Below are 13,344 nucleotides of genomic sequence, written 5' to 3' on the forward strand. Positions count from 1 at the left end.
GTAAAATACGGTTTGGCCAAGGCCTCTGTTCTGTGTTAATGGGCTGCGTTTGTCAGATCAGGTTGGGATAAACAATTTTACAGTTTCTGGAGCGTATTTATCCATAAGGTACCTGGAGAATTTGGCTGAAAAGGGTAAATTTATTGAACTGAGCAATGTTTCCATCTCTTCTGAGTTTTTTATTTTGTACTACATTTGAGCTAAACCTCTTCTTATTTCCTGTCTTCAGATTAAAGGATTTGTTTTATTTAAAGTGGCAGCGATCTCTTTGTGACCCAGGGGAAGCTGTGGGTCTTCTTGCAGCTCAGAGTATTGGGGAACCTTCCACACAGATGACTCTGAACACCTTCCACTTTGCTGGCAGAGGTGAAATGAATGTCACATTGGGTATTCCAAGGTAAGAAAACTGTTCTCAATGGGTCCTTTGCCATTTTTGGCACTTACTTAATAGTGCTTAATCTCCCTGGCAGGTGTATGTGTAATCTTGAGGGCAAATGGTCCTTCAGTTTAATTGTAAATTGTGCCTGCTCAGAACTATTTTAACGTTTTAGAATTTTATGGTTGTTTTGGTTCATTTTCCAGATGGAAAACAATCTGTGAAGGCCCTTTACTCTTCTCTGATGTATAGCAAATGGCTTATTGGTTTCTGTATTTTTGTCAGTACAGTATAAGCCTAAAGAAATGGTCCTTTTTGGGTTTGCCCTCTGCCGACCTCTTCTTCCCCCTACTAACTTTTAAACCTATTTCTTTCACACACAAAATTTCACTGCAGCTGTGAAATCTGGCATGTTTAGTATTATTATCACCTGTGTAGAAAGAGACCTGTTTTATAGCAGCCAGGTTTCCCCTGGCTCTTCTGTTTGGTGACAGTGACTTTATCAGCGCACATATGTTTACCAGCCAGTCATCAGCTTGTTCTGAGTAACATGGGTGCTGACCCTGGCCTTGTGCATGAGTGTGTGATACCTTAGGTGGGAGATGGTTGTGTTACTTCAGAGAAGCAGGGGAGGGGGAGAAAGTATGAGGAATCATACATTATGCATCTGTAGGAAACAGGCTTCATTAGTTCTGTTCTTGGAACAACTTATTATCACCTCTAGCCTCTTCCCGTAATTGAGGCAATAGAGCTACTGTTGTGCTGTGCCTGATGAGGAACCAGAAAAGTGAAAAGGAGCAGTGGTAACCACAGCTTTTGATGCATATGGCTTTGGTGGAACAGACAGTTGCTGCATGCTGCCTGTTTAAATGAACTAGATATTTATTTGATTGCATAGTGCTTTTATTGCTTAATTTGAAAGATCATTCTTTATTTAAAGGTTGCGGGAAATATTGATGGTAGCCAGCGCAAATATTAAAACGCCAACGATGAGTGTTCCTGTGTTCAATACCAAGAAAGCTCTCAAGAAGGTGAAGCAGCTTAAGAAACAGCTCACAAGAGTGTGCTTAGCTGAGGTGAGCCTCCTATTCAATGTATCCTTTGAGAGTCTGCAAAACAACATTTCCTATTTGAGCTCATCAGTTAGTCTGGCTTTGTAGCAGTTTCCATTTTCGAAGGCTTATCTGTGGGCGCTAGATGAGAGGGTCCTTTCTTTTCACCTCTTGCATACTGAACTTGTAATACCTGCTAGGAAGTGGAGCATTGAAAGGAATTGCAGTTTAACCTGTAGAGCATTGTCACAGGCTACAAACTCTTCAGAATGTAAAGGAAGGGTAATAGTTCATACATAGCAGTAGTATAATGGCAAGGAGGATTTATGTTTGCTGCCATAGCCTTGTTTGTTTTTTTTCTCAAGCTCATTTTTGTCACTCTGTAGCTTGCCTCTTAAAAACAAAACAAAAACCCTCCAGTTCTAATCTGGCTGTGACTGGCAGAGTAAAGACCTTTCTGTTTGTCCCCCACCTACTCCTAATCTCATTCAAGTGGCTGTGCTTGGTAGAAGCAAAACGTGTGGCTCTGTGGAGACTTGATATACTGAAGTCTCATGTATTCTGTGCTCCCTGTCTTCCTAGGAGTGCAGTCTTTCTTGTGCTCTCCTGCATGCCCTACCCTCTTCTGTCTTACTCTTTCAAGGTGAAAGCAGCAAGGATAGAGTTAAGACTCAGCTCTGTGCTTGAATACCATCAAGCTCAATGAGCATGCCTCAGTAAAATGAAGCTGTTGGCCCGCTAAGAAGTGTAGTCTCTTGTGAAGGAGTTGGGTGGGAGGTGAGGCTGTTTTCCCAGGATTGTCTAAGTTAATTGTTGAGAGGAGTTTAAGCCAAAAAGAATGCGGTAGGGTAGAGTCCTCTTCCCCAAGAGCTGCCACAAAGCCTCCAGAAAAGTTTGCCAGCTAGTCTTGTGTAATTGTGGTCTTATATGGAAAGCATTGGAGTTGCAGGAAGTAAATGAAGTGTCTTCATCAAAGGACTGACATTCCTACTTGTGACTTTTGTAGGTCTTGCAGAAAGTTGAGATAGAGGAATCCCTGCGTGTGAAGTGCAAGCAGAACAAACATCGCCTCTACAAAATCAAATTCCATTTCTTGCCCCATGAATACTACCGAGAGGAGAAGTGTGTGAAGCCCAGGGAGGTCTTGCACTTCATGGAAACAAGGTGAGTTTGCTTTCAGATACTTTAGTGTTTGCTCTTCTTTTGCCTTTCCACAGGCTCTAAGGGTCACTGCGTATTGTTTATTACTGCTGCTACGGCTTTCGGAGCAACAGCTTTCTGCAGATCTGCTTGCAGAAGCATCTATGCAGTTGCTTTTTATGTCTTGAATAAAACTATGGATCTGTGGCTTCGTGACAGTGCAGAATTGTATCAAGGCAGACCTTTCACATGTCTCTGATACACTCAGAGAAGAGCCGGTGTAAGCAACATCCCATTCCTTATCTTCAGATGCTTAAACATATATTACCAGCAGAAATGTTTGAATACTTTAATTGTCCCTTGGTGCTCCCACTGAACAGAAATAAACCTTAAATTTTTTTACTTTTTTTTTTTTCTTCTTTTTAATAAATATATTGGAAGAGGCTGACTTTTTTTTTTTTTCTTTCTTTCTTTCTTGTTTCCCCTGCCTCCTTCCCCATGTCTGGCTGTATTTGTATAGTAGGTAGAACATCTAATGATAAGGGTCTGCTGAAAGCTATTTTTATTTTGCAAAAAGGTTTCATTGATTTTTTTTCTTCCTTCAGGCCACATGAGTTCAAGGTGGGTTACTTTAACATTTTCACATGTGCTCATTGGTTTAGAAAACAAAAAAAAGAAAAAAGTCTCGTAGTAAACTATCTGTTCCGAAGGTCAATTTGATGTGCAGATTTTGTGTCCAGATGAGCTTACAATTTTAAGCTTTGGATGTATGGCTACATCTGTGATCATAAGAGAGATGATACCAATCCTTTGATTCCTAAAGGGATGAGAAGAATTATTTGCCTTATCCTAGAAGTACTTTTGCATCCACCAGAGAATATGTCGGGTCATGAGTTGACTGGCTTCTTAAACAAAATGAATTAATTTTCTGACAACTTGAAATTGACTGTGGTACTGCTGAGCTTTGACCTTCTGGGTTGCTGCTTCTTTCAGGTTCTTTAAAATTCTTCTGGAAGCAATTAAAAGGAAGAATGCAAAGATGGCATCTTTTACTGAAGTCAGTGCTCGAAAGGCAACTCGGAAAGATTTAGACGGTGACCAAGACAAGGTACAGAAAAACACTACCTGAAAAATGCCTCATTTCCTTTACTCGTTTTTGAGAACTAGAATTTGGAAAAGCGTAGCATGTTTCAATGTGAACACGAAATGTGTGAATACTAAATTACTTCTTAAATATTTTCTTTATGCATAAAACATCTTTGCAGTCTCATAAAATTAACAAGGAAATTAAAGTTAATGTGTATTAAATCCTAATTTACTTAAGACTGTACTCTGAAAATGTCTGTTTATTTTAGCTTCAGTGAGATAAAAGCATATTATTCTCCATTTGCTCCCAGATCAATGTCCTGTTGGAGCAGTGGTTGTCAAAACTCTGGGGAAGATCCTTTTTTTCACTGAACAGCTTTTGCATGTACCTTCTGCCACCCCTCTCCCAACAAGGACTGTCATATAAGCAGGGTGATAGCTTATCTGTCTTGTAGACATTAATTTTGTTTAATGTTAAATTTATCATGAGTTGTAAGTTCATTATTTCTTTATAGTAGTGGGCTTATAGAAATTAATTTGTCCTTAAAGGTAGACCATTGAACAAGGGATTGTTAAGTTCCAAATGTTTGGCTAAAGCCTTTTGAGGCAGTTGATGCTTCCTAGCAAAGTCAGCATGATTGTCTGGCCTGCCTGATTTCTAGACACAGAATAATCAGGAAGCTCCAGCAGAGGAAGAAGAGAACATTGTTGACGCAGAAGCTGATGAAGGGGATGGTGATGCTACAGAAGCAAAACAGAGAAGGAACCAGGAAGAAGAGGTAATGATTTTATAGGTGCTCAGCACTGCACTTTAGTTCCCAATTTCCTCTGCCTTGGTTTGAGTTGGGAAGGAAAGCTTGCACTGAAACAAAATGCTGAAAAAAACCAAACCCCACTTGAAAGGAGATAGAAAAGTCTCTGCTTTGTGCTGATCAGTTTTGATTTTGATGGGGAGAAAACTAAAGCAGAAGATGCGGACTGAGGCTTGTGATGACCTTGGTCATCATAGTTGAGCCTGGTCACTGCTGTCCTTTAAAAGTAATGCAGAACTATGCAAGTTAGAGATGGAAGAGATCTGTGTTTTTCCGAAGCCTTGTTCTTCAGGCATTGGGTAGATGTGTCTGGCAGTCAGGTTGTCTGTGCTGTAGTTCACCATAACTTTACCTCTTGCTAATTTTGTGCCATTAATTGTTTTTAAAAATTTACTGTGGTTCTTAATATTCTCCCTGGCTCTGCGTGTTTCTCCATGTTCACTGCTTCATAATTACTGCTTAAAAGACGGGCTGCTGTAATTTCAGCCAGAGGGTAGAATAATTGAAAATCCCGAGGGAATCCCATCATCAGAGTTGTATTATGGGAAGAGCCTTTTTCAGGGGGAGAAAACTAAATTCTGCTACGGCCCCAGTAAGCTGTAGCATCCCGGACTGTATTGAGGAATAATGACAATATTATAAAGAAACAGAGACTGAACTGAATCTGTTGTATTATTTTCTTTACAACAGAATTGCCTTTTCTCATTGTGTCATAGGCAAGATATTTGCAACTCAGCTGTCAAGAATATTCATGAATAAAACTGTTCATGGTGTGCTTTGTTTCTGTTACATGTTCTGGCTCAGATAAATACAATATTATTTCTTTGCAGATTGATTATGAGAGTGAAGAAGAGAATGGGGAAGAAAACGTTGATGAGAATCTAGAAGATGAAGAGTCTGAATCAGAAAAAGAAGAAAGGACTCCTGGTGCTGAAGAAGATCAGAATGAAGCAGATGGTGATGAATCTCAACATGTTTCCTTTATGTCTCAGACTAAAAAAAAGAAAGATCGCTTACTTCAGTCAGCAGAGTTGCGAGTAAGTGCTGTTCTGGACAGCCACCCATCAATACAGGATTACACATTTGACACTGAAAATGAACTCTGGTGTGAGGTAAGATGGTGGTGCCTGGAAACATCTGTGTCTGATTGCGCAATGGTTGCATGTAGTTCCCATAACAAATAGATCTTTTCAATGCAGTACTGCTGTTCTGTCTCAGCATTTTTATATTAATACAGAAAAGTGGCAGTACAAATGTACTTGACATAATTTTTAGTAACTTCCAACTTTCAGAACACCTGATGAAACTTCTTTTTAAAAACGGAGTTTTGACAGTTTTATTGTGTTTTAATCTTTAAATATATGCTGCACCATTGTGTAGCTCTTGATGAATAAAAGTGATGGCTGGACTGTTGAAAAAGTCTAAAGAGTTTAAAAAACAAACAAAAAACCCAACAAACACATATCCCACAGCTCCCAAAAAAACCCAGTCAGTTTAAGTTCAGAGATCTTGAAAGCAATGTAGATGAATGATCCTGGGATGGGGTGTTCATATTAGCATCGTTCAGCTGTAATTCTAGTCAGACGTTTATGTTTCTAAACACATGACTAGGCTAATTCCAGTTGTCTACTTTTTGCCTAAAAAGGACTAGGCTGGTTATTGAGCCTAATGTTCAAGCTTCCTTACAGAACAACACTGCGTTGTTTTTTTCCTCTTAGGTTTCATTGACGCTTCCGTTGACGAAGGTGTACTTCGATCTCTCCTCCTTGCTTGTCTCTCTTGCACGAAGCGCAGTCATTCATGAAGTGAAGGGGATCACACGATGCTTGTTGAATGAAAGTACCAATAAGCAAGGAGAGAAGGAATTCGTTCTGCATACCGAAGGGATAAACCTTGCGGAGCTGTTCAGATACTCTGATGTGCGTAATCTATATATAATCCTGAACTTGAATGATCTTTTGTGTTCTAGGGAGAAACGGTGGACGATGGATGCCATTTAAATTTAGCAGGGGTGATGTGTAGCCTTTTGAGCTCTTAAACTCTCTTCCTCCTTCTTTTTACCCCCAGATGTGTTCAGAGCTCAGCAGAGCCCTTTCTCAAGGGCAGCTTGCAAATCAGTTCTTGTGCAGCAGCCCGGTGTCTAATGACAGATGATTTCACCCCATGCTTCTAACTGTCTCTCTAAATGTTACTTGAGAGACCTCTTCCATCTAAATGAATTGCAGTACTTGGAGATGAATAGCTGTGTTATGCCATCTAGCCCATAACTCTACAAATACAGGATTGTTTTAAGCTACGTGTTATCTACTGCTTTTGCTAGAATTTCTGGCTGGCTGAGACAGACTGGGCTTTGCATTGTGTTGCTTGGAAGACTTTTAACTCTGCTGCTTGGGACTGTTTGTTTGCTTTTTCTAATTTCAGATCATTTTTTCCAGTACTCTTATTCATCTATATAATGCTGTGATCACTAGCATAAATCCCCAGAATCATTTTTGTCTCTATTTGACTCCGAGCTGCTGCCTAGTTGTTCTGTAACTGTTGGTGCTGCTTAAGCTAATGAAAAATGGAGAAAAAAAGCTGTCTTACCTTAGCTTAAGTTATTTGGAAATACAAAGTAACTACTGTCCTAACTTTTATCTGTGGTTTTTTTGCTTTCAGATTTTGGACTTGAACAGACTTTATTCCAATGATATTCATGCCATGGCTAAGAGTTATGGAATTGAGTCTGCCCTGAGGGTGATTATAAAGGAAATAAAAGATGTATTTGCTGTATATGGTAAGATTTCTTCCTATTTTTAAAGACAGTCTTTATTATCATTAAGATGGGAAAACCCAGCTACAGTGCTTACTAAGTTACGGTTTTGTATGATCTTTTCATTTGTGAGTGTATTTTTAAGTTGCACCTTTTCATCTTTTTAATCGTTATAGTACCTTCTGTGAAGACTTCACTAGTTGATTGTTAGGTTCCATTTAATCAGTAGAACATTAACTAGACAAGGTTGAATTTATCCCCCCTTCACAGAGATTTTCTATACTGGTATATTTATTTTTTTGCAAGCTGGAAGGTCCAGATGAATTATCTGTTAACATCTGAGGAACCTAACTATATCAGACTTGCATAGTGGCCCTGAGGATAAGATTAATCTTGCCTCACTCTAGCTTTTTAATGATAGGAGTCGAGGCTCCCTTTATAGTTGAGTTTATATCTTTTCTAAAATAGCTGTGCTGCATTGTCTAAATGTTATTCGCTCTGCATAGATTATTCAGAGAGTCCAGGCAACTGGCTTAGGGAAGATGCCTGACTTCATAGGCTGCTAAAGTCAGGCATGTTGAATTTGCCTTAAGTGAGCTAAGTCTTGCTATGAATTAAACTATTGAAAAGAGGGAAGATTAATACAGTGGGAATTTTAGCAACCAGTTACATCAAACAGATTTGCCAGCTGGCAGCCCAGAATGGTCTGACCTTCAAGTTGTTCAAGAACTACTATGTAAATGTTGACAGAGCTGTTAATGATCCCCCACTACACTGGCTCCACAAGCATTATTTAAAAATAAGTGCTATTTCTTTTTAGCCTAAACGGAGTTTCCTGTGGATGCCTAACATCACACAGAAAATAGCAGAACCTTTCTGACTCTGGTGCCTAGCTAATGCAGGCCACCAGGTGAGGGGCTAGAGCTCTGTCCCATCACAAATGGATGGATGTATGATCCCCTTTTGCATAAACAAAGATGACGCAGATCATAGAATATTTTAGGTTGGAAAGGACCAACCGTTAACCTAACCCTGCTAAGTCCACCACTAAACCATCTAAGTGCCTCATCCACACGTCTTTTAAATACTCCAGGGATGGTGGCTCAACCACCTCCCTGGGCAGCCCATTCCGATGCCTGACAACCCTTTCAATGAAGAAATTTTTCCTAATATCCAATCTAAACCTCCCCTGGTGCAACTTGAGGCCATTTCCTCTTGTCCTATCACTTCTCACTTGGGAGAACAGACCAGCACCCACCTCTCTGCAACCTTTCAGGTGGTTGTAGAGAGCGATAAGGTCTCCCCTCAGCCTCCTCTTTTCCAGTTCCCTCAGCCGCTCCTCGTAAGACTTGTACTCCAGACCCCTCACCAGCTTCGTCGCCCTTCTCTGGACACGCTCCAGCACCTCAATGTCCTTCTTGTAGTGAGTGGCCCAAAACTGAACACAGCATTCGAGGTGCGGCCTCACCGGTGCCGAGTACAGGGGGACAATCACCTCCCTAGTCCTGCTGGCCACACCATTTCTGATACAGGCCAGGATGCCGTTGGCCTTCTTGGCCACCTGGGCACACTGCTGGCTCATCTTCAGCCGGCTGTCGATCAACACCCCCAGGTCCTTTTCCTCCAGGCAGCTTTCCAGCCACTCGTCCCCAAGCCTGTAGCATTGCATGGGGTTGTTGTGACCCAAGTGCAGGACCCGGCACTTGGCCTTGTTGAACCTCACACAACTGGCCTCAGCCCATCGATCCAGCCTGTCCAGATCCCTCTGCAGAGCCTTCCTACCCTCCAGCAGATCAACACTCCCGCCCAGCTTGGTGTCGTCTGCAAACTTACTGAGGGAGCACTCGATCCCCTCATCCAGATCATTGATAAAGACATTAAACATTATGTAGAGAAACTCTGCCGCCTTACAGCATTCTTGACATTTTAGTTTCCCTGGAGAGGTACAGTGAGATCTCTCTCTCTTCGATATTGGAGGGGAGCAGTTAAGCCAGCTACGCACAAAGAGGTGCAACTGCCAGAAGAATGTTAATAGAGATGTTCTCCATGTTGATTAGATTCAGGGGGTTTAATTTAGACTTGATTTATTAAAAAAAAAACACCCAACCAAAACCTAGCCCTTGAATGCTCTGATGATTGCTCTTTCTTGTGTTGTTAGGCATTGTGGTAGACCCTCGGCACCTTTCACTTGTGGCAGATTACATGTGTTTTGAAGGATTTTATAAACCACTAAATCGTTTTGGAATTCAGTCCAACTCCTCCCCTCTGCAACAGATGACATTTGAAACCAGCTACAAATTCTTGAAGGAAGCAACAATGATGGGTAAATGGTTTAGTTTGAACTATACTGCGGCAGCATTTTACATATGCTTTGTCTTCAACGTAACTTTCCATTATTTTGAGTAATGCATAATTGTATTAGAAAAAATGCCAGAGACTAAAATTTTAATTAAGCCCCTGCCTAGGAAAATGTTCCAGATGTTTTTAATAAAATTCTGTCAGCTTAAATGAAGTCAGCTCCCACATGTAATTTGTGGGGTCTGTGACTCCTTTCTTTAAGAATTAGATAGGTATTTTTGTAACAAACCTTAAGATTGTTAAGATTCGTTACAGCAAAGCCCTTTAAGAGACTACTAAATCTGCCTTTTTCTGTCTCTACCATTAAAATTGTCATCTCTGCTTTGTTTTCCTGTCTCTATATTATAACTCCCATATTTTCATCTCTTTAACTTTGCTCTTGGGGATTTTATTGTTAGAACAGTCCTCCTGGTTGTTACTTTGATTCTGTTTTTCTTCTGCTTTGTAGCACTTTACTATCTTTGCTTTTTTCCTCAAACGCAGACAAAGGGGCAGACTCATTTGTCTAATGGTAGGTTTCTGGTGCCATTTGAGATGCCCAAGGGTATCCTTTCTGGCCTCTAGTTGCTGCTCTGGAAGGTGTAGTGATCACATGGCTGCGAGGATGGATCATTTAGGACATTTGAAATGGCACTAGCCATCTACATTTAGGAGTTCTATCCAAAAAACTTGTGCTTTAAGTCTGTCATTAGACAGTTTGTGTGATCTCATGCTTTGGATACTAATTACGGCTCCCTTTTGCAAATAGTCTTGGTTTCTGTCATATGCCAGTTGAACGTTCTCCTTGGATGCTCCTGTGCTGCCTTCTTTGCTACCTGTTATCAATGGGAAAAGCTCTCAACGTGATCTCTTCAGCTAGTACCTTACACTGCCTTGCACAGATGTCAGAGATACTTTTATCACTGAATTCCTTTTTGTTAATGCTGTTTTATGTTTTCTGGGGAGGTAATTTGGGTTTTAATGAATAGTGTTGGTTATAATTGACTGAATCTGAAAATGAGAAAGGAACAGTGTAAACCTGGGGTGAAATCAAATGGAAGAGGACATTTCTTGCACAGTTGCGCTCTCTCTGGATTTACATTGTATCACATATTGACTTAGAAATAAGATATGTTTTTGCCAAGTGAAATGTAATTATATTTATGGATAATATTATGAATAAAGACATGAAGTGCATACTGACAGAAGGGCACGCTGAATTGGCAGGAAAGCTGCACTGATGACAAGCGGAGGGAGTTACTGATTTCACCACGATGGAAATCAAAGTCACAATGTGGATTGCAGAAGTCTGGATCTAATTTGCTTTAATGTAACTGATAACTTGACTGTACATTTAAAAAGATTCTGCAAGGGTGGCCACTTATGGCCCTGATCAGTAAGAAGGAAAAAAGGCGGCTTTTGACCGCTGTGCACAGCGAACGTAAGAAGTAGTGCCATTAGAGTGCAGGTGTGACCCAGCAGATTGCTAAGCAGGGTTTAGCGTTCAGAGAGCCCACTGCATCAGAAGTGAGATCCGTCTGGCTGTTTGCTCGAAGAGTAACTCTGAGTAACTCTTTGTTAACGTCACGTGAGCAAACAGGAGAGTTATGACTGTTTCGTTTAATGATCTAACAAAGGAGCTTTTTTTTTTTCTTCAGCTGACACACATTTAGGAGCAGCTAAGCAGCTATTTAATTATTCAGCTGAGGTCAGAGCAGCAAGCACATGCCATACACTGTGCTATGCTGCAGCTCCTCCCCCCACCCTCTGTATGATAGAAAGTTCAGTGCGTTTTGCTCAGTAGAATAAAGATGACCCAAACTTATCGAAAGTTTAACAGTTTATTTCCAATCTTCCAACTGTTCTAATGACAAAATTCCAGCTTCCTGTAGTTAGGATGAATGAAAAACAGCCTGGATGCCTATAAAAACAGTGACAGCAAAACAGTCCTAGCCAGACATGTCATCTGGAGAGCTTCCAAATTTCTGTGACACTATTTCGCTGCAGTGAGTAACCACAAAATCAAAGGAATTCATGGAATGTCTCTCCAGTGAAAAGTTCTCTTCGTATCTAGCCAGAAGGATTTAAAATCCACATCAAAAGGATTCAGCCTAACAAAGGAAAAAGGCAGCAATGAAAAGGGAATCTTTTTGGTTTTGCCTCACTGATGTATTTTTTTAGCGATCTATTTAATCAGCAAAATGTGTTCACTGGTCAAATATGTGTTCTCCTAGAATTCAGAAAGTGTTGTCTTTTCATGCTGAATGGGGAGGGTTTAGTAATGTGTGGCCTAATTCTCTGCTTGCACAAAAAGATTGGGATGAGATAATAGTTCTTGTAGGAGGGGCAGGAAGAGTTTTGGACTCCTGCTCTCAGAAATACAAATTCAGTCTGAACGGTAGGTGGCAGTGCCTTTCTGAAACTGGGGGGGCTGAAGCAGATGACTTTTTGCATGTAAACCAAAATGATTTCTTTTCAGCACTGACCTGCGAGAAGCCTTTGGAAACAACCTAATACACTTTTGTTTGAATTCTGTTACAGGTGCCCATGATGAACTGCGATCCCCTTCTGCATGCCTGGTGGTTGGAAAAGTTGTTAAAGGAGGGACTGGTTTGTTTGACCTCAAGCAACCCCTTACGTAGTGTTTTGGTTATGACTTAAGGATTCTGACTAAAATGTCCATCATAAGAGATATGTATGCTCTACAGCTATGCAACAAGGGCACGTACTGTGTCCCCAGTCATCTTCCCTGTGCCAGTTGGTTTATTAATCTGGATACCTGATGAGCCTTACCTATTTAATGAGAATGTCTGCATCTGTAGGAGCTATCCTTTGATCTAAAGAAACATTTATTTACTGTTCATTAATGTAAAAAATGAGATTATTGGTTTACACAGAAAAGAATAAAATGAAGGAGACCATCTGGGTCTCAAACAGGCCCTACAACAGCTGTGGCAGACAGAAGTCAAAGCTGAATCTGGTTATGCTGTCTCATTTTTGCGGGGCAGAATCCCATCTGGGCGGGTAGTGCCAGTTGCCACCTGGTTGTTACATGACAAATTTCCAGTATTGGAAATAGGGTTCAGACTCTCAGGTGTAGCTGGGCAGCGCTGCGCTGAAGCTGCAACGTTGTATTGAAGCCTCTGTGCTTGACGCGTATCCTCTTCTTTTGCTGCACTTGCATGCGCTGCCGTGACTTTTATAAACTTTAGAGGATGCATTTTCCTATTCTGCTACTTCATTTATTAAGAATTATGTGTCTGTGACACAGTTGTTAAATTTCTTTATTAGCCGAAGACCTGAATTCAGACTTTTCATGGTTTCTATAGGCATTTTCCAATGCCTACTCTTATGACTTCTTTGTATGGAACAGATCTCTGCACAGTGAGAAACCTGACATTTGATAAAGATTTATTCCTTAAATGGCAATGTGAGCTGCTGTAACAGTGACTACACAAGACTTCTGTTTTAAAACTTAGAAACTGAAACAGTTTTTAAACTATTTTTGCTTAAATATTCTGTATCAAAGAGGGTATTTAATAAAGGACATTGCAAAGAAATATTCTGAACACTTATTATGTGGCTGTGTTACCGAGAGAATTTTGTCATTTTTAACAGCCATCGCCTTGACTCTGATGACTGTTAAAAATTGCATAGCCAAGAGCTGTTCGCCACCCTTCAGAAATCAGACTTTCTTGTTTATACATTTGGTTTTAATCAGAATGAAACATGCACACACAGTTAACATTCTTTGGAGTTTGCTTACAACCATCTAGGCAAATTTTCTAA

At 40.5% G+C, this 13,344-nt stretch overlaps 1 protein-coding gene across 1 annotated transcript in view; it reads left to right on the forward strand.

Moving 5' to 3' along the window:
- The window catches only part of POLR1A (RNA polymerase I subunit A), a 36,542-nt gene extending 23,520 nt beyond the window's left edge, over positions 1 to 13,022 (forward strand). The window contains exons 25-34 of the mRNA XM_059817395.1: positions 230 to 397; positions 1,317 to 1,452; positions 2,435 to 2,592; positions 3,562 to 3,676; positions 4,317 to 4,433; positions 5,297 to 5,578; positions 6,185 to 6,385; positions 7,125 to 7,242; positions 9,377 to 9,541; positions 12,097 to 13,022. Of these exons, the coding sequence (XP_059673378.1) occupies positions 230 to 397; positions 1,317 to 1,452; positions 2,435 to 2,592; positions 3,562 to 3,676; positions 4,317 to 4,433; positions 5,297 to 5,578; positions 6,185 to 6,385; positions 7,125 to 7,242; positions 9,377 to 9,541; positions 12,097 to 12,197 (1,561 nt within the window). The 3' untranslated portion in view covers positions 12,198 to 13,022. The remainder of the gene's footprint in view (positions 1 to 229; positions 398 to 1,316; positions 1,453 to 2,434; positions 2,593 to 3,561; positions 3,677 to 4,316; positions 4,434 to 5,296; positions 5,579 to 6,184; positions 6,386 to 7,124; positions 7,243 to 9,376; positions 9,542 to 12,096) is intronic.
- Positions 13,023 to 13,344: the final 322 nt, after the last annotated feature.

This window comes from Gavia stellata, chromosome 5 (assembly GCF_030936135.1).
Source record: "Gavia stellata isolate bGavSte3 chromosome 5, bGavSte3.hap2, whole genome shotgun sequence".
Classification (NCBI taxonomy): Eukaryota; Metazoa; Chordata; class Aves; order Gaviiformes; family Gaviidae; genus Gavia; species Gavia stellata.